Source organism: Paroedura picta, chromosome 4 (assembly GCF_049243985.1).
Source record: "Paroedura picta isolate Pp20150507F chromosome 4, Ppicta_v3.0, whole genome shotgun sequence".
Lineage (NCBI taxonomy): Eukaryota > Metazoa > Chordata > Lepidosauria > Squamata > Gekkonidae > Paroedura > Paroedura picta.
Window position 1 is genome coordinate 41,032,306 of NC_135372.1, and position 20,819 is coordinate 41,053,124.

Below are 20,819 nucleotides of genomic sequence, written 5' to 3' on the forward strand. Positions count from 1 at the left end.
AAACCAGCTTACAATCTCCCCACCTTTCCTCTCCCAGCAACAACCCCCCCTATGAGGTAGGTGGGGCTGAGAGAGCTCTGACTGGCCCAAGGTCACCCAGCTGGCTGCATGTGGAGGAGGAGCGGGGAATCAAACCCAGCTCGCCAGATTAGCACTCCTAACCACTACACTAAGCTGTCAGCCATTCAGTGGTGTTGGACTCTTGGCGATCTGTGGCACAGCTGTTACCTCAATCCCTGATCCTTCACCACCTCTCTCAGCCATGCAGTGTTCCGGCTAGTGTCCATTTTGATCTTTTCTAACCGCTGTGTTGTCGGCCTGGTTTCTTTTTTCCACTGACCTTTCCCCTTAATATAGCCTGATCCTATTTATATTTGTTCTGGGTTAAGGAACACTCCACTCCACTCCACATGACCTACTGCTAAATAAGGGGATAAAATTGCAGGCCTTTGTAGTAAGAAGGATGTACTCATTACAAGTGGGGTTTCTACCCTCCGTTACGCTCCTAGCAGGATCTTTAACTCTCCCTTTCTTCGCCACAAAGAGCTCGATCCTAGTGTAATGCCACTTCTTGCCACGAGGGGCACGCGCGTGCTCAAGGAAGCTGCCTGAAGCTCTTCTAAGCGCCCGTCTTTCGCTCACATTTTGCGCAGGCGCGAAACAGCCGCCATCTTGTAGGTACGGCTTGAGGCTGACGGAGGGGTGCGCGAAAGGAGAACGGCTGGGGAAGCAACCCCCCCAAAAGGCATTACTGGTTGACGCACAAGGTAGAGTTCTCCTCGGCAGGGCAAGATGCCAGAAACGAAAGTTATTTTAGCGGCAGGCTTGTATTTATTGATACGGAGGGAACGGGGCTGTTCAGAGAGGCGCTGGGGGTGAGGTAAGGGATGGGAAATAGGATTGCGCAGGCGCTACAATGAACTGCGACAGAAGTGCGCATGCCCAGCACCGGAAGCCGTCTCCGAAAGTGTTCAGGGATGAGCGCATGCGCCGGCAGAGCTGCGGGAGAAGGGTGGGAGGAGTGAGCGCGCGTGCGCAGTTGAGCTCACTGGGCATCCGTGACTTCTTTCAGGGCTCATCCCGGGTGTTCGCCATGGGGGATGTGAAGAATTTCCTCTACGCCTGGTGCGGCAAGCGGAAAGTCACGCCGGCCTACGAGATCCGCGCCGTTGGCAACAAGAACCGGCAGAAGTTCATGTGCGAGGTGCGTGGGAGAGGAGGGCACCCTTGGCACGCCCCCCCTCCAAGTGGGCTAAACTCATGGCCATCCCATAATTGGGGGGGGGGTGGGGGGGGGTGGGGAAGACGGCTACGAGCGGCCGCGGCCGACTACCTTTCTACAGAGACAAAGAAAGATGCTCTTAATGAACCCTGGTGACTCTGGGGAATTGCTGCCAACAATTAATTATTATTATCTTGTATATTAATTCATTCCATGTAGTCCCCATGTTGTATGTAAACCGCCAGAGCCATATGGAAGGGTGGTATAGAAATCAAATAAATAAATATTCATAGATAGATGTATTGGCTGCCCCACCTGAACATCGGCTGGAGTGGCTAACATCAATAAAACATATATACAAAGCGAGTAGAAAACATTTGAAACGGTGATCTAAATTTTTTAAAACTAAAAGCCACCACGAGTGCTCCAGTTCTGTCCACTTGGGTCAGAGTAATTCTGGGATTGATATTATAACCACATTTCAGATGTATTTACTTCATTATTACCCCAGCTTACTTCCTAGTGGGGACTCAGATGGCTATCAGTTGTCCTCTGGTTTATGACCTTGGTAGACTAAAGGTCTGATTTAGTGAATAAATGTTTTGTGTTTGTCACTCCCTAAATCTATTTGCTAGCTATGCATATGCCCTGTTAGCTGCTTTTGCCAGGCTGTGGTTAAGAGAGCTGTTAGAAGGTATGGGCAACAGCTGGGAAGAGATGGACTTTAAGCCCCAGAGGTGTCTCCAGGGCATCCAAAAGTTCCTAGTGCTGGCCAACAATGTCCCTGCTTTGGCTGGATATTGGCTGTTCTTTGAGATCCCTGCTCTGTGGCTTACAGCACATCTGTGGCTTTCTCCTCCCCATTCCCCCCGCTCTGCATTTAGCAGCAACTGTCAAGTAGTGTCTCCTGCAAAGAACAACAAATACATACTTTTATTATTATTATATGGCAGCTGCAGCTTGTCATGTAAGTGAGAAAAGCCATGCCTGATAAAGTCTATCATAAGGGCACACTCTTCCTTTGCATCTGGTCATCCTTTCACTTCATTTCCCCTTCCAAGAAGATTAGGTCCTTTTATCCTTGAAGTAGCTCTGTTTAGGTTGGGAGGGGTTGACTGGTCCATTGTCACCCAGTGAATCTTCATGATAATTTAAAGCCATGTCCCCCATGCAACATGTTAACCAACCCACCGTATGTATTGGACTGTACCCTAAATACGTAAAAAATATTTGCACTGGTATTCTGTGTACGATCTCTTCTGCACCTTTCCATGAGACAGTACAGTGAATTTCACAGTTCAGAGCTGATTGAGAGTGCAGTTCAGTAAGCTGATGGTTAGGATTTTTGTTTTTTCTTCCTGATTATATGTATTCACTTGTCGTAGGTTCGTGTAACAGGCTTCAACTACACTGGGATGGGCAACTCCACCAACAAGAAAGATGCCCAAACCAATGCTGCTAGAGACTTCCTCAATTACCTTGTCCGGGTGAATGAGATCAAGAGTGAAGAAATTCCCGCTTTTGGAGTAAGTGGTTTCGTGTTATGCATGCTGTGTGGTTTATTTTGCAATGCACCATGTTTAGATCCATTTTAAAGCTAAGGAAAGACATACTTTCCACGTGAAACACATTTTTAAAAATCTACACAAGAGAGCCAGTGTTCTTCATTTGCAAAATATTTGTGCAGTGTTGGGTATGTTTATATAATTTCCATTGTTGACTGCAATGGAGATTACTTGTCTATTACAATGATTTGTGGAATGTTTTGAAAAGACTGGCATGGCTAAAAGGTGAGAGGAACAAGAGACCACGGAAGGGTAAGAATCCATGTTTAGGGCTGTTCACTTCAAATGCACTCTCAGGTATATTTATTAGGGACTAAAATGCATTCAGTTTAAGCATGCTTCCTCACCTGTTAGAAGCCTTAGTTTTTGCCAGGCTTCTTTGGCCTCTTAAGTCTTTCTCACCACAGCCGTGTGGGCTTGGATCTTGCTTAAGAAGGTAAAGCTGAGCTTCCTAGGAATATGCAGGTTCTGTGATGCGTGACTGTATGCAGATATACATGAATGCTGTACAAGGAGCATGCATTGCAAGAAGCATCTAATCTACAAAGGTTCTTGATTGTTGGGGGAAATGAGCTGTTTTTGTGAGGAGGGGCAGCATTGCCATTTACAGACTACTCTTGTTGCTTAGGCCGGAGCAGTGGGTGCTCCTGGTGGAGGCACGACCGAAGCAGGAGAAGGTGGGGATGGAACTGATGCTCCTCTGGGAGGGCCTCCACCTCCTCACATCATTGCCAAATCAGAAATGGGTAAGGTCTTGAACATCTGCTGCCTGTATGTGCATATTGTGTCTTGAGCTTTGTAGATTAAAGGTGTGCGGGGTACAGGGTATGAATGAAAGTAAGGAGAAAGCAATCTGGTTTTGTTTGTTTCTTTAGTATAAGTGTTCTCAGGATGTGTCCTTCAGATGCTAGGAAACATTTGCATTTCTTCTCCGCTAGATGATGGTTCTTCTTCGCTAGACGGTTGTTCTCCTTATGGTCCTGGAAACTCTAGCTATGGTGGTGCTCAGTGGGACCGTGGAGCAAACCTGAAGGATTATTATTCAAGGAAGGAGGAACAGGAAGCCCAAGCAGTAAGCCATCTCCTTTATAAACTCTGCTTAGCTAACTTCAGAATTCATCACAGTTCCAGCTTTCTTCATAATATAGGTTGTCACCCCTTGATCCAGAGAAGTCACTTCTGAGTTGAGTTGTTGCCTTTAAAGTGCATCAAAGCAGCTAAATAATTTTGCAGATAATGTTCAAAAGGGCTACATTTTGTATTCCTTATGTGAAAAAAGATGTTAATTACAGTCCAGCACAAAATTATCTCCACTTTGAAGGAGTAGTGGAGTAGTACTGACACAATGGATGTTGAGGATTGGCCCTGGTGTCTGTGAGTTCAGAATCCCTAGTGTGCACATCCACGTGATTACTTTGGTTGCAAAGCCGTAAAAGAGTCTGTGTTTGTTTTATGGCAGCATGTACCTTAAATCTTCAATTACAACTCAATTGTTTTCACTACTAGACCTTGGAGTCAGAAGAAGTAGACTTAAATGCAGGCCTTCATGGGAACTGGACCTTGGAGAATGCCAAGGCACGCCTGAACCAGTTTTTCCAAAAGGAGAAGATTCAAGGACAATATAAATACACGCAAGTGGGGCCTGACCACAACAGGTTTGCCTGTTTTTTCTCCCTTGTGTTGGTGATTAGCATAATTGCTTTTTAGCAAGAAGCATCTTATGGCCATCCCAAGTAGCCAGTATGTGTGGTATACTTCAGAATGTATGGAATTTGAGAATGGGGAATGGGTGCCACCATAGAAAGGTTGTGCTGAGGCCAGACACGAAATTCTGAGGAGTCTGCAAGCCAAGCATCCCTTCTACAGTGGAGACCGGTATTTCTGTGTTCCCCCCCCCCCAAAGGCCCTGTAGATAACCATCTTGTAGACAGCCAACACATCAGGAAGAGCCTTCTCTTTTATATGTTTGTTTTCTACACATGGAGTTCTTTTACATGGTGGATAATTTTTAAAAAAAGTGGGTTGGCCATTTCCTGTCCTGTGTAGCTTCTCCCTCCGCCAGCCCTCCCAGCCATTTTTCATCATAGTCCAACAATTAATAGAATGTTTCTGTGGCAAGTGAGAGCCATTCCCTGCCTTAATGCTGCTAAGGGAGAAGAGACAAGAGGCTCCCCCCCCCCACAAGTCAGGCATTAGGACAGGCTAGGGATCCTAGTCCTTCACGTTGAGGTGTTGTGCAAGGGGTAGAAGTGATCGCATGGTGCATTGATGTCACGTCCAGCCCAGACCCTAGACTTGACAGAACTATGGCCAATATCATGTCTGGGTTTTTACTTGAATGTGCTGTGGATGTGCCATGCGATATCTCATCCGCTCCCCACTGTTGTCTCACCAGCCCATAGACAAGGGCAGATGGGAATGCCCAGGTGACAGCAGAACGGCTGCAAGAAACAGGCAAATCAGATTCCTTAGCTTGTCTTGCACACGTAGTTGCTGTTGAGATGAGCAACCAATATTCTACTGTGTTGTTGGGGTCATTCGAACCATCAAGTCTCAGTTGCTGGATTTAAATGCATATCATTTCATTGCCCCCCCTCTTCTAGCTTCTGCTTGGGAGCATTTCTTTTTACATTGCTTTGAACATGTAAAACATTGTCAGCAGGATTTCCGCTCCTTCCAACTGGCTCTGCTCCTGCGTGTTTATCAGCCACTTGACATGCAGTGATTGAGCAGTTGAACCTTTCCCCCTCGACCCAGGGAAACTGCCTGCTTAATTCGGCATGTCGGGCTGCTTCTAAAGACACAGGAGCAGGGCTGGTGGAGCCGGCAGTCCTCATGAATATTATGGATGGCATTAATCTCATAAGATTGTTTTTTTTCTCCTGTAGCTATGGAAGTTGTCCCTGTTTGGAATGAGGGCTGCTCCTGGAATAGAAGGCTAAAAATCCATTTGCTTGCTGAAAGTTGGGGCAGTTAGGTGACGGTATGTTTCTCAGCCTGCTTGCTGGGTTTTTTTTTCCAGAGAGCATTCCAGGGTGTAGTATTCATTACTCCCAGGAGGGCTCGGATGGATCAGTCTTGAGTTATCAGAGAAGAAAAAAAATAGTGTAGAAACATGCTGTGCTGGGCCTCATTGCTTAGATTCCTCCAAAGCTGTTTGCGAAGCCAAATTTTAGTGGTTAGCCAGGTGGTCAATTTCACATAAGGTGTATTCTGATCACCTTGCACGGGGTGGCTGTAGAAATTCGAGCAAGATTTTTCTTTTACTTTACTTTGAGGATACTGCTAATGTAGCTGACAGGCCTTGAGCAGCAGTATTTTCTTTTTGAGAAGGCACAGGTTCCATTGTCCCAAGGACAGACATGTGTGCCATTCAACATTTCCCTCCTTATGTCAAGCCTTAGATTTGCAGTTAAAGGGGTTTTTGCATCAAACAAAGCAGACAGGGCCTGGCAGTATATAAATGTAAAAGCAGGCATGTTTTCCTGGTGCTCAAGACAGGGCGCTCTAGCAAAGGGTGGCTCGGGAGGGCGGTCCTCCGGCAGCATTGCAGTCCGAGTTCCATGCTGCTGAAAGGGGAAGCCGACGGCGACACCAGAGGCCTTTTCTCGTTCACACATGTGCTGCTGCTTAGGCTGAACTAAGCAATCACATGGGAGTCTATTGTAAATTGACTTCTGGTGTCGCTGTTCCCCCTCCAGGTGGAGGACAATGAATTGAGTGCTGAATATAAGCCTGGCTGAGAAACATACCTGCATCGGTGTCATTAATGAAAGGGTGGCTGTTGTGTCCCTGAGAGCCAGTGGCCTTTTGACTCATGAAGCCGCTGTGCCTGCAGGTCAGTTCTCTGGCGGTTCAGGAAGGGGCCGAAGGACAAGCTCTGACTAACCTGTCTTTCGTTTGCAGTGAAGCATGAAGACTTTGCCGGTGTTTCTTCCTGCAGTGTCATAGCAATGCTAAGGTTGAAGTACAGGTGGAAGGGAATTGCATCTCTTAAAATTCGAGCTGACACTTTGGGACAGTGTTTTGCAACTTTTAAAATTATGAAAGCATCATTTGAATTTGTAACTTCTCCCAAACAATTAGTTTAGGAAGGATTTGAAACAAGACTATGTATTTGGCAACATTGGTGTTGTGCATTTGCTTCAGAATTTACTTTGAAAATCCTAGTCTTTTAGACTAATCTGAACTGCATATTTGATTTGGTTCCCTATTTTGATGTACGTTGGATTTGTAGAAAACGAAAATGAGCTTTTAAAGAAATACCAGAGTGACTTAAAAGCACCTTTTCCTCCCTCCCCACAGCAGACACCCTGTGAGGTAGGTGGGGTTGAGAGAAAGCTCTAAGAGAACTGCTCTGGTAGAACAGCTCTAAGAGAATTGTGACTGGCCCAAGGTCATGCAGCTGACTGCTTGTGAGTGGGGAATCAAGCTCAGTTCTCCAGATTGGAGGCTGCTGCTCTTAACCACTATACCACACTGGATCTCATGGGTTGCATTGGCACCCAGTGTGAGATAAACATTCTTAAGAACAAAGTCTTTTGCTTATTTTTAAAGTAGTTTAGAAAACTGAGTATGCTTTATCAAATAAAATGATTCCTGTCTGCAGAGAGATCCCAGAACAGTTGAGACATGGCTCCCATGGAGCTGACCCTTATAGATAGTTATTTTGAGGTCTGTCACAACCTTGGGTCCGTTTTTCCAAGATACATCATTCACTTGAGTGCAGCCTGTGCTTAGAGAGGTATGTATGTTGCCCATTTTTCCCAGTGCAGTCAGACTATGGGCTCCCTTTGAGGAAGGAACCTGTACTTCGAGCAGAAGTTCTGAGACAGAATCTTGAAAGGGGCGTTTAAAAATGGGATTCTTTCTTGGGTAATTAGAGTAATTCTACATGTGGTTCTACTCTGTAAACCAATACTGCAGAGCTCTGCTTTGACTCTCAACTGAAATTTATTTCTCTGTCCATATTATCTGGTAGTTTCTGAATTCATCTGCTGTCTTATTGGTCTTTAGAAGGAGCTAGATTATCTGCTTAAACCTGTCATAACCATATAGGGTATGATTGGACATGTTCATTTTACAGTCTTTTCAGATTAGACCCATATTTATAATTGGAGTCTTAGTTCAGTGTTGCTGTGTTAGGCATATTGAGCTTGAAGTTCTAACACTGGTCTCGGGGTGTTTTTCTTATGTATTGCAGGAGCTTTATTGCAGAAATGACCATTCATGTCAAGCAGCTGGCCAGAAGTAAGTATTTGTGTTATTGAGGGTATGATTTGTGCAGACTTGATTGCACACTTGCTGAGTAGTATAAAAGAACATCAAATACTCGGCTGGTCAGTTCAGATCATCTTGCTCAGTGTCCCCCTTTATATGGCATGCCATTAAGAAGTAATCATCTTCGTTCATAGTCATGGAAACATCCTTTTCCCACTAAGGCAGTGGTTCACCTTCCTAATGCCGCGACTCTTTAATACAGTTCCTCATGTTGTGGTGACCCCCAACCATAAAATTATACAAGTTCTTTCACAGAAATTAAACCAAAACTGACCCATTGTTCATGATTGTATATAAATTATTTTTTTCCCGGGGTTTCTCAGTTCAGTTCTGTCTCTTGTCCCGCCGAGCTGCACTGCTACCTGGAGTGCCTGGCGGGAGACTGCACTGCGCTGGAGGCACTGTTGGAGCACCTGGTGGCAGAGTGTGGATGCCTACAGGAGGAGCGGCAACAGTGGCAGCGCCCCTCCCGGCCAAGCTGCTTGCCCTGCCACGGCCCCTGTGAAAGGGTCATTCGACCCCCAAAGGGGTCCCAACCCCCAGGTTGAGAACCACTGCACTAAGGCTTGGTAAAAATAGGGCAATAGACGCTGCAAGGTGCCTGAAAGTGATTGGGAATGCTGGAGTTAGAAGCATTGCATGCAGGCACCCTATTCAGAAATGTGTGCTCTAACAATGTCGGTTCCCACTTTCCTCATATGTTGAGTCTTCCCCAGAGAGTTAAAAGTGATCTTCAGTGTCTTATTTTAGTCTCAGCCTATCAGCCTATATGGTCACATCTTCTAAAGAGCTCAGGCTGGGGTACACGGCTCTCCCTCTTGCTAACCTGTAAAGTCATTTTGGCAGCGAAAGCCCAGCTCAGTTTCTCCCAGTGAGATTCATGGCAAGCAAGGATTTGAGCCCGACGGGTCCTGCCGTCATCGCTACCCCAATCTGGCTTGCCTATAGATAACTTTATAAAGGAAGCTGGTAAAGCTGTGTTTAGTTGGACTTGCAGTTCTTGAAAACGTTCATACTGGGAAGATCTGCATGTGAATTTGCTGTGGATATCGCAGACTCTTCCCACTTCTCTTAGGCCATACGCTTCTATAGATAATTGGCTTAAGTCTTAGCTGCACCATTGTTTCTCTTCATTTACAACATATCACAGTAGGCTCTTGAGGAATTCCCATTCATTTTAAGGCTTTTATGGACGGGAGCTTCAGTGGGCTGAGCTTGATGTTTCACAGAGGCATGGTAGCTAAATGGGACCTCCATGTTTAGAAGCACTTATTTTTGGAGGACAGCTATTTGGGGACGTGGTGAGAGGGGCTTTGGACTCCGTGCCCTTTTGGGGGAACCTGGTTGGTCACACGGGCAAAAGGACGCTGAACCATCTTTTGGTACTATCTATGAGGGCTTTTCCCAAGAGGTGTATTAGAAAGAGGTTAGTATAGGTCTCCTGAGATGATCGTATGGTTGTATTGTGCAGCTTTGTTGGGCTCCAGGTGTGTGTCACCTCCCTTCATCTCACTCACAAATGCTTGACACACTTCAAGTTCCTAGCCTTATAAAGGTAAAGGTAAAGGTAAAGGTATCCCCTGTGCAAGCACCGAGTCATGTTCTGACCCTTGGGGTGACGCCCTCTAGCGTTTTCATGGCAGACTCAATACGGGGTGGTTTGCCAGTGCCTTCCCCAGTCATGACCGTTTACCCCCCAGCAAGCTGGGTACTCATTTTACCGACCTCGGAAGGATGGAAGGCTGAGTCAACCTTGAGCCGGCTGCTGGGATTGAACCCCCAGCCTCATGGGCAGAGCTTTCAGACCGCTGCCTTACCACTCTGCGCCACGAGAGACTCAATATCCTAGCCTTATAGCCTCACTTAATTGAGTGACATACTTAAGGAAGCCTTTTACTCTGCCTTTTGTTCTATAAACCTGGATTTGAACAGCTGATGCCTCTGAGGGAGGGAACAGGACAGTGCAGTCTTGGCTTAGGTGCTGTCGATAACTGCATCTCAAGATACGCCCCTTGTTCTGTAACCTAGTTATAAAGCAGGGGTGGTCACACTGTAGTTCTCCAGATGTCCATGGATTACAGTTCCCATGAACCGGCTCATGGGAATTGTAGTCCATAGACAACTGGAGCAGCCGCATCTTGGCCATCCCTGTTATAAAACAACTAGACTGCCATGCTGGTGAAATTTCAGATTCCTGATTTTCACTTATGGTGGGTGCTTGTTTTTAATCGTTGAAAAAGAAGAGAAGAGAATGAGACATTGCAGCCCATCATTCTAAGTCCTTCTGTTGCAGGAATCTTTGCTCGTGAGCATGGGTCCAATAAAAAGTTGGCAGCACAGTCCTGTGCTCTGTCCTTGGTCCGGCAGCTCTACCACTTGAACATTATTGAGCCTTATTCTGGGCAGACCAAAAAGAAGGAAGGTGAAGCGGTGAGTCCACTGGGCTATGCCTTCTAATTGTTTCTTTTCATGTGTAATATATATGCTGCTGCAGTCTGTTGATCCAGAAAGTATAGGCTGCTGATAAAAAAAAAAATCTCTGCTGGATAAGACCGGAGGTCCATCCAGTATACTCCCCCTTACCACCTGGTGGTCAGCCAGAGTAACCGAGAGACTCCCACAGCAAGGGCAGAGAGGCTCTGCCAACTTCCCTTGTTGCTGTCCTTCAGCAACTTCAGAGGTAGGTTGCCTCTGAATGTGGTGATTCCATTTAGTTGTCATAGCTGACAGCCATTAGCCGATCTGTTCTCTATGAACTTATCAAGTCCCCCTTTAAAGGCATGCAGGGGAGTGTCGCTACTATCCTGTGGTTATATAAAGTCATGGTTGCCAGCTGCAGGTTGAGAAATAGCCGGAGATTGTGGGGATGGAGCCTGAGGAGGGGGCAGGGTTTGCAGTGAGACTAATGTTGCATGGACCGGATCAAGGGAGGACAGACTAATTATAATTATCAAAAGACACGATCCTGTCAAAATTAAGTTGCCTTAAATACTGTTCAGTGGAGGAAATGGTTAACTTTGGCAGGATTGTAACAGTAATCCCATGCTTAATCTTCGTTTCAGGTGGGTTGCCATGTTGACTTGAAGCAGTAGAACAAAGTTGGAGTCCAGCGGCACTCTTAAGAGCAATGGTTTGAGCTTTTGTGTGCATGCACATGGCATCTGGTACCTCAGATAGCTGAAGAAGTCTGCATGCATACAAAAGCGTCGACCCAGAATTAAATTTTGTTGGTTTTAAGAGTGCCGCTGGAACTTTGTTCTATATAGTTCATACTGTTAATAGTTAATATAGTTCATACTGGCTTGTAAAAGATTGTGCACTCTCTCTCTTTCTCTTTACTGTTTTCATTATTATGGGATTTGCAATGTTATTTTTCAGGGTTTGTATAATATAGCATTTTATTTATTATTGTTTATTAATTATATTTATATACCGCCCTCCCTGGAGTCTCAGGGCGGTTTACATGAAACTTATAAACAATACAAGAAACAATCCATAACATATAAATAACCATAACATCAATTCTACTGACTGATAATGGTAACAGTGGTAACAGTGCAAATGGTGCCAGGAGCAGAACACATTGATAGATTTCTGGGAGGGAGGGAGGGAGCAGGGGCCCCTCAGATGTTGTTGGTTATGCCTGGTCTCAACCAGATACCTGGCAGAAGAGCTCCCTTTTGCAGGCCCTGCAGAACTGCTTTAGCTCGATCAGGGCCCTGATCTCCCCCGGAAGCTCATTCCACCAGGTGTGCGGGCCAGGACAGAGAATGCTCAGTTATGTTAATATTTGAACCTGGCACTTAACAGTAGTTAACTAAAACTATAGTTATAGTTCATATTTGTGCTTGGTTGATTTTTAAAAATCCATTAAGAATATTCCACAATTCTCTTTTATGTGAGTTTATTGCTGAGTCAGTAGCTTTTGCAAGCAAGTATTTGCTGTTATGGTTTGAGCCTCTCTGTGTCACTGCCTTGTACACTACCCATTTTGATTCTGCAGGTAGAACCGTATCAAGTAAATCTCAGCTCAGATTTGGAAAGTCAACTACAGAGTCTCGTAAACGACATGGGTCTTGAAATAGTTCCACCGGTGAGTGCGGCACTCTGTGTAACTTCTCCCCTCTTTCTGTTCCTTCCCTTCTTTCCTGGTCAGGTAAAGCTGGGCCAGTTTTCACCCAGCAAACTGTTATTTCTCACACTCACAGCCTGAAGATCCCAGCTTCCCTGCTGCCCTGAACATTGGGAAATTGGCCCACTTTGAACCCTCCCAAAGGCAGAACCAAACAGGGGTTGTGCCGTGGTCACCCCCTCAATCAAACTGGAATCCGTGGACCAGCTGCAACATTGATGAAGGGCCTCTGGCATATGTAAGTCTATAGTTTGCAGGTTCTTACAAATTCTCCTGCTTTCCTGTTTCGCAGAAGCTCCTGGTGATTTAGTTGTCAGCTTTCAAGAAATATATTTCCTAAAATGGGTTCTTTTCCACCCCAGGCCACACCAGAGCAGATAAGCATCGACATAAGAAACAGCCTCACGTATCAGCTGGAAAACGATCAGGAATTGCAGAAAGTAAGTCTGATATTGAATTGTGGGCAAAAAGGATTTTTCTTTTACAGAGTCATGATTGCTACGATGGAGATGGGGAATCTTGATGCTGTGGGACTGCCAGAATGCCTACAGGCTCAGGCTCTCTCAGAAGTCCAAAGAAGCCTGGAATAGTTCCAACTTTTGAGGCTCCTCGTCTCAAAAAAACTTAAACAGCAACAAAACAGCACATGGTGTACATAAGAACAAGATGCAAAACTTAAAGAGTATAAATTGAATGCTCTCTAAACTTGAGGCCTGGTTTGTGCTTATGGCCAGAACCCTTTTGGCTCTCCCTCTGACTGGCCCTGGAGACAGCTGGACCATACAAGGGCTCTGCCAGCAAGCCTAACCTCTGTGAGATGCCATCTCCCCCCCCCCCTCCAACCTCTGTTCCCCCTCCACACAGGCCACCAGCATTTCCTACTCGATGGTCTGTGCACTAGGTAATCTCCTCTGCCTGTGAGGAGGCAGGTTCTCTGGCAAAGCATTTGACCGCGAGAGGGGAAGCTAAACTTTGGCAGCCCTTCTGGGTTCCTGCTTCTTTCCAGGAAGCTTGTAGGTTTCAGTGTTGTGGTCTACAAGGGGAGGAGGAAAATCAGAGGACACACTTGGGTCTCCCTGTTTCCCCCACCCCCACTGTTTCAGGAACGGGAGCGAGGCTAGGATAGAGGAGTTAAGTTGCAGGGATGGATTTAACCAGCTGGCAGGGCCTAGGTTGGTAAGCCCTGACCTGAATATCCCAGGCTAGCCTGATCTTGTTGGATTTCAGAAGCTAAGCAGGGTGAGCCCTGGTCAGTATTGGGATGGGAAAACATCTAAGGAAGTCCAGAGGCAGGCATTAGCACACCACCTCTGAATGTCTTTTGCTTTGAAAACCCTATAGGATTGCCATAAATTGCCTATGACTTGGCTTCACTTTTACGCCACTACCAGCAGGCTGGCAATAATGGCAGGGTGTTCATGCTGAACTGCTTTCTGACCCAGATTCTTCAGGAGAGAGACACGCTGCCTGTGAAGAAGTTTGAGCAAGAGATCCTGCAAGCCATCCACCAAAATTCCGTTGTCATCATCCGTGGAGCTACTGGTTGCGGCAAAACCACGCAAGTGCCACAGTACATCCTGGATGAGTGCATCTATAATGGAAAAGCTGCAGAATGCAACATCGTTGTGACTCAGGTGAAGAGCATATGCAGGCTGTCTCTGTAGCTTCGGCAGGGTATTCCGCAATAACAAGGCCTACACAAACTAGCTGCCTCTTAAATCTATTATCAGCCGAGCCACGGTATGCTGGATGCTTCGATTTAATATCATAGGTGCCCCCACTGTCCGTTCTAATGTGCCTGTGCCACGGATCTGCCAGTTGCTGTGGTTACCTGGTTGAGTGATCTGGGGAGGGCTTAGTGATGGCCCTCTGGCTGTGTCCAAGGAGAAAGCGAGTCTTGATAGTGGCAGACTAGTGTTTTATTGGTCTGCTTCAGAGAGGACTGAGTCTGAGGATTGCTGAGGTTCCACTCACCCCACAAGCAGGCCTGTTCAAAGAGGGTGAGGTGTTGCCCCTTCTGGTGGGAGGAGGCTCCTGCCTCTGCTCCTGTCTGCTGTGCAGCACAAAGCTGGTTCTCAGCCTCCTGTGTTTCACCTTCTGAGAAGGTCTCTTAATGCATTATTTCCCTCTTGAACTTAAAGAGTCATCTTGGGGAAGAAGCACCTTGGGTCCCGGTCCTTTTGACAGTGTCACCCATTAGATCTGCAGCCACTGTTGATAGAGCCACTAACATGGCCACTGCGTAGATATATTTTTGAGCTTAAGCATTGATTGGCTTGCTTGTGTTCATATCCTTAATGCCATGGTGATCGGGGGGTAGCAAATGCCATCTCTGGAGCAGCATTTCAGGCTTTGAAATGCCAGCATAAAATTTGTAAGCACTGCCATGGCTCAAATGTTGGGAGGGGGAAAAAGTTCCAGATTTGCAGATCAAATAATTGGGCATCTGGCTATCAATGTATTGGAGATTCCTGTCCCTCCCTATTCTTGATAGGGGAGATGTTGGGGTGTATCCATTCTAGTGCTACAGCAGATGTGCTGAACGATCCTGCTGCTGGCAAGCTTGTGCAGATTTTTCTTCTTTGAATTTGAGACGCATTTCTTCCCACAGCCCAGAAGGATCAGTGCTGTTTCCGTGGCGGAACGGGTTGCCTATGAAAGGGCAGAAGAGCCTGGGAACAGCTGCGGCTACAGCGTCCGATTTGAGTCGGTGCTTCCCCGCCCCCATGCCAGCGTGATGTTCTGCACTGTTGGTGCGTACACCCTTTCTGCTTTATTGTTTATAGCAGGGGTAGTCAACCTGTGGTCCAGATATCCATGGACTACAATTTTCATGAGCCCCTGCCAGGGGCTCATGGGAATTGTAGTCCGTGGACATCTGGAGGACCACAGGATGACTACCCCTTGTTTATAGGCTAGCGCGGGAGATAATCCAGAGCTCACCAACAGTTATTGTTGCCAGCCCTGAGCCAACTGGGAAGGACATGTTATAAATAATTATTATATTATTGTTGAGAACAAAGGTGGAGGAGAGTTTGGAAAGCACTAGGAGCAGTGGAAATTTCATATTTTCTGGGTGTCCTTTATCTGGAAGCCTTTATCACTAGCATGAAAATGTTTGCTCCAGTTTTCAGTCTCTAGGCCAGCCTTTCTCAACTTTTTTGAGAAGCCCCTGAAATATTCTTCAGGCTTCAAGAAACCCCAGAAGTGATGCGATTATGCACAATATGGTTGGGGAAACATAGCTGTGGACATGCCCACCCGGGGCACTTCCCATCCCCACCAGGCCTGTCATTGACCATTTTGGGAGGGAAGGGACAGGTCAACATGGCCATATATGGTCTGATAAATGTTTACCAAATTTTAAAAAATACAAAAAAAAATTAACTCCTGCCCATTCGGGAAACCCCTCCAGGGCTGTCAAGAAACCCAGGCTCTTTAAAATGACATGAGGTGGGTACAGAATCCATGATAATGGTGAGAAAGAGCTGTGGAGATGGGATTTCTTTTTCCCATTGTGGGTTGGAATCAGGAGGTTTTATGCAGTGGTTGTGTGCTGTGTATCACACATCACCACCCCAGAGAGCCCTGGCGAAATGGCCACTTGCTCGGTTACCATCTTCCCTAATAGCAGATCTGCTTCTTTAAGGTGTCCTCCTGAGGAAGCTGGAAGCTGGGATCCGGGGCATCAGTCATGTGATCGTGGACGAAATCCATGAGAGAGACATTAATGTGAGGTTTGAAAAAGTCACCATCGTATTCGCCTTGTCATTGCCGTTGTAAGATGTGGGGGGAAATGGCTTTATTTATGCTTCAGTGTGCTCTGCATGCATGGGGGGAAAGGGGAAGGTCCGTCCTCCCTGCAGTTCTTCCCTCACTTTGCTCCTGAGGGTCCACCAGGAACGGCATTTCAGGGGTCTTCTGGGGATTCCTATGAAAGGCAGGAGGTGAGCAAATTGTGCTTCCATGCTTGGAATGTAAATGGGATCCAAGCCTTTAGGTCTTGGCAGCATTAAGTGCAGGCTGTGTTAATACTTGCCTCTGCTAATCACTGCTGAACGTCGTCCTTCAGTGTTTTCTTTTTGTGAACCGTTTATGCAAGATGGTTCTACAGCTAGCCATTGGTAGCCATAATCTCGGAGAGCCTGGAATGACACTTCCCAAGCCTTTCCATATTCCCTGGGAATGCCCGAAGACTAATAGACGCTTGGATCACGGTACTCCTTCATTGTAGCCTGGCTGCTAGGAAGTCATAGTTGCTGATTGAGTATCACTTCTGCCTGAAACTAATGGAATGAAGCCACTTTTTCAGTTAGCTGCCTGACCTCCCTCCTCACCATCTTCAGCATGTGGAGAATACGAATTTGCATCATCAGGGTTCTTGCGAACACATCAGAATGTATGTGAAATGCTTTGAAATCTCTAGCGCATCATATTCATGTTGCTCATTATTAGTTCACGTCAGCAGCATCTAAAGCATCTCCATAGTTGGCTAAAAGTGCTTCTCAGCCTATGAAATTCTTTCGTGTTCTCATCATTTCAAAGAACAAACCCCAAACTGACCTGTTTATCTCTACAGACCGACTTCCTGTTGGTAGTTCTGCGAGATGTGGTTCAAACCTACCCTGAAATCCGGGTCATCCTGATGTCCGCCACCATTGACACCAGCATGTTCTGTGAATACTTCTTCAATTGCCCCATCATTGAGGTCTATGGTAGAACTTTCCCTGTTCAAGGTAAATGAGGGCCCCGTGAAGTCTTTGGGAAAACAGCCCTGTCTGTTTTGTGCAGAATGGGAGGGGACAGTGGTGCTTGGCTTTCAGGCGTGTCCGGTGAGCAAGCACATTGTCCCTCTATGAAATTATTTATAGTTACGTTTGTGTAGTGTCGCAAATGCCAAAAATAGACCCTGAAAGATCCGTTTTTTAAAAACATTTTTATCTGTGGCAGACGCTAATCTGGAGAACCGGGTTTGATTCCCCAATTCCTGCTCATGCAGTTGGCTGGGTGACCTCGGGCTGGTCACAGTTCTCTTAGAGCTCTCTCAGCCTCACCCTACCTCACATGGAGAGTGTCTGTTGCTGGAAGAGGAAAGGTGTTTGTAAGCCAGCCGCTTTGGGACTCCTTCCATTAGTGAAAAGCAGGGTATTTAAAAAGCAGCTGTTCTCCCTAGAAAATCTGTGAAATACCTTGAACTGAAGGCTCCAATTGACACTTTGGTGTGGTTAACTCCTAGTTCCTACAGTAACCGAATCTTATCTGTTGCAGAGTATTTTCTGGAAGATTGCATTCAGATGACAAAATTCATTCCACCACCAAAGGAGAAGAAGAAGAAAGATAAGGATGACGACGGTGGTGAAGATGATGATGTGCGTCATTAGGGATTATTCCTCCTCCTGTACTTTCATTTCAGCTATGCGCTACAGTTTTTCTTCCTCCGATCCATTTTAGGAACTCTAATATCTTTAGAAACCGATGTGGAAGGAGTCCCCGAGTCCAGTCCCCTGCACAGCACAGGCAGTTCACAACTGCCTCTCCACTCCCACAGTGACCATTGCTCTATCCTCAGAGGAAAGCAAAACCTTCTGGGATTCCTAGCCCGTCTGGCCTGGAGGGCAATTCCTTCCTGATCCCGAAGCAGCTATCGGGCATTTAAGGCAGAGCCAGGAGAGCTGAACACTCACTCAACCCTTCCTGTCCTCACAATCTGCCCAAATTCACAGAATCTGCGTTGCTCTCAGATGGCCAGCTAGCCTCTGCTTCAAAACCTCCACAGATCATCTCTCACCTCAGGGGGAGGGTGGTATATATATATGTAATGAATAAATAAATTCCCTTTTTCTTCCACTCCTCAGACCAGAAGGTAGAGGAAAACACTATTTACTATAGAGATTCCTCCACATATATGATAGGGTTATCTTTTCCTACCTCCTGTGGCCTCTTCTCTTGCAGCAGCTCATGGCCCCCTCTCCTTTACTGGATGGGTTTAATGGGTCTTCCTCCTCCCCAATACATTGTTTTGAACTTCAACAAAGCAACTTTTACATGGAAGTGGGCAAAAACTGATTGCCTGCTTCTCCAATGTAGGGAGCTGTCGTGTAATCCCAGGGCTCCCTGATGTCAGCAGTCACCCAAACTTCTAGGAAAGGCCACTTAACTCCTGAGGAGCTCTTGTGTAATTGCAGGGTTCCGTGGAACCCTAGTTGGGAATCCCCGAGCTAGATACTGTAAGGCAGTGGACTGGGACCAATCCGTAGATCAGTTGGTACCGGGCCGCAGCTCCTCCGCGTCCTCCTCCCCGGCTCCTGCCTCAGGGGTTGTCTTGCCACTCTGCTGCCGGCTCACCTTTGGTGCTCTCTGGTGGCTGCCATGGCTGGGGCTCCCCCTCAATATAGCGCTGCGCAGCTAATGCTGGCAGCGCCCCTCAGTCAGCAGCGGGAAGTCAGGGGCACCAGCGGGAAAGCAAGTGGAGCAGGGACTCAGGCGGCAGCAACGTCCCTCGGCAAAAGACTACCCACCCCGGGCCTCAGTAAAATTGTCACGCATTGACCAGTCCCCGGTGATAAAAAGGTTGGGGACCACTGCTGTAAGGTTCTGGTTTTTGCTGAAAAGCAAGGCCAGAATAGTGTTCTCCAGTCCTGTCCTTTTCTGTTCAGGGTATTCACGCATCTTCCTGCTCATCTGACCTCTTGAGAGCTTGCGTTTTAATCTGGCTATGCCTCTCTCTCTTTTTTTTTTACAGGCCAACTGCAACCTTATCTGCAGTGATGAATACGGCCCAGAAACAAAACGCTGCATGGCTCAGCTGAACGAGAAGGAAACCCCTTTTGAGCTCATTGAGGCCCTCTTGAAATACATTGAGACCTTGCATGTTCCGGGAGCGGTCCTTGTCTTCTTGCCAGGCTGGAATTTGATCTACACCATGCAGAAATATTTGGAAATGAACCCACACTTTGGTACAAACTGTTTCTAGCCCCTTCCCTTCTTCCATTCCCGGCGTGTTAGTAAAAGTGATTAAGATCTCCCTGCATGCGAGGAAAGAGTGACTTGTAGCATTTAAAGTATGAGTGTGTGTGTGCGCGTGCGCGCGCGCGCAAAGGCACCTTAAGTGCTTACCTCTGTTAATTCTTATCACAGGAAGCCAGCGGTACAGAATTCTTCCTCTGCACTCCCAGATTCCTCGAGAGGAGCAGCGCAGAGTATTTGATTCAGTGCCGAATGGAATGACCAAGGTGAACATCTATATGATCTAAGGAGGGGTAGTAAACAGTACAGGTAAGTCTGGAATACTTGTGGGGGTAAGTTTGCCAGAATAAGACTGAGTGTGCCTGTTTGTCTTCGCAGGTTATCTTATCCACCAATATTGCCGAGACCAGCATTACCATCAATGATGTGGTCTATGTTATCGACTCCTGCAAGTGAGTTCTGCTTTTTGTTCAGCTACAACAGTTTGGCGGTGGTGGTGTGTTGATGTCCTGCAAGGCAGAAGGCCTTGGAATAAGCTTGCTGAGCTCCTTTTCTCTTTCCGTGATTATGAAATACCAGGTGAAAATACGCTTATGAGCCAGTTGGTCAGTCTGCCATGGCAAACTATTATTGTTATTAAATTTATTTCCTGCCACTCCTGAGACTGTCTCATGGCAGCTCACAACATGTCCAATAAAAACCCCACTAAAATACGCGGCCTGGCTCCTGCCTATCTGCGGGACCGCTAGCTTGCTTATGCCCCCTGCAGGGCCCTTCGCTCTGCGGGTATGAATTTACTGGTTGTCCCGGGCCCCCGGGAGGTACGCCTGGCCTCGACCAGGGCCAGGGCCTTTTCAGTCCCGGCCCCAACCTGGTGGAATGAGCTCCCAGAAGAGCTAAGGGCCCTGCCGGAGTACCAGCTTTCCGCAGGGCCTGCAAGACCGAGCTCTTCCGCCAGGCATACAGTTGAGGCCGGGGCAGAGTCCCGGGGTAGGGGTTTTCCAACTGGTTCCCAAACTCATCTCGGCCCCGGCTCTCATTACATTAGATTTAGATCGAGTGCCTCACCCTGAACAAGGAGGGATCATGAGAGAGTATAGTCGCCATCTGATTGTTATTTTAATGGGGATTTTATTGGGTTTTTATTGTTTTAGAATTTTATGTGTAAACCGCCGCGAGGCTACAGCAAGCGGTGGTATAGAAATCAAATCAAATAAATAAATAAATAAATAAATAAATAAATAAATAAAATCCCATTGAAATGGACAGCAAAATCACAGTAGACTAGAACAACATGGCAGTAATACCTCCACACTCCCCAGCCCTCCATCCAGCCTCCGGAAAGAGGGGTCAAGATCAGGGGTAGTCGATCTATGGTCCTCCAGATGTTCATGGACTATAATTTCTGGCAGGGGCAAATGCTGGCAGGGGCTCATGGGAATTGTAGTCCATGAACATCTGGAGGACCACAGGTTGACTACCCCTGGTCAAGATGTCAGGAACTGACTGATGCCTAACACCAGGGGGGGGCTGCCAATCTTCCTTGCTACCCCGGCCTCAACCCTAGACTTGGTGGAAGAGTTATGTTTTGCAGGCCCTTCAGAATGCCGAAACTTCCCTAGGCGATAGGAATTCTATGTGCCTGTTGCAGTGC

General features: G+C 46.8%; 1 protein-coding gene across 2 annotated transcripts in view; it reads left to right on the top strand.

Moving 5' to 3' along the window:
* Positions 1-653: 653 nt before the first annotated feature.
* DHX9 (DExH-box helicase 9) overlaps positions 654-20,819 on the top strand; it is a 28,842-nt gene continuing 8,676 nt past the window's right edge. The window contains exons 1-19 of one of the 2 annotated variants that reach the window (XM_077332609.1): positions 654-767; positions 1,073-1,204; positions 2,608-2,748; positions 3,416-3,533; positions 3,726-3,859; positions 4,294-4,442; positions 7,991-8,037; positions 10,361-10,497; positions 12,071-12,160; positions 12,276-12,437; positions 12,562-12,639; positions 13,642-13,833; positions 14,811-14,952; positions 15,849-15,931; positions 16,779-16,935; positions 17,468-17,568; positions 18,942-19,155; positions 19,337-19,431; positions 19,544-19,617. In XM_077332609.1, coding sequence (XP_077188724.1) covers positions 1,094-1,204; positions 2,608-2,748; positions 3,416-3,533; positions 3,726-3,859; positions 4,294-4,442; positions 7,991-8,037; positions 10,361-10,497; positions 12,071-12,160; positions 12,276-12,437; positions 12,562-12,639; positions 13,642-13,833; positions 14,811-14,952; positions 15,849-15,931; positions 16,779-16,935; positions 17,468-17,568; positions 18,942-19,155; positions 19,337-19,431; positions 19,544-19,617 — 2,225 coding nt within the window. In that variant the 5' untranslated portion in view covers positions 654-767; positions 1,073-1,093. Of the gene's footprint in view, positions 768-1,072; positions 1,205-2,607; positions 2,749-3,415; positions 3,534-3,725; positions 3,860-4,293; positions 4,443-5,755; positions 6,626-7,990; positions 8,038-10,360; positions 10,498-12,070; positions 12,161-12,275; positions 12,438-12,561; positions 12,640-13,641; positions 13,834-14,810; positions 14,953-15,848; positions 15,932-16,778; positions 16,936-17,467; positions 17,569-18,941; positions 19,156-19,336; positions 19,432-19,543; positions 19,618-20,819 lie in introns of those variants that run through there. The other variant, XM_077332610.1, reaches the window with a different exon arrangement.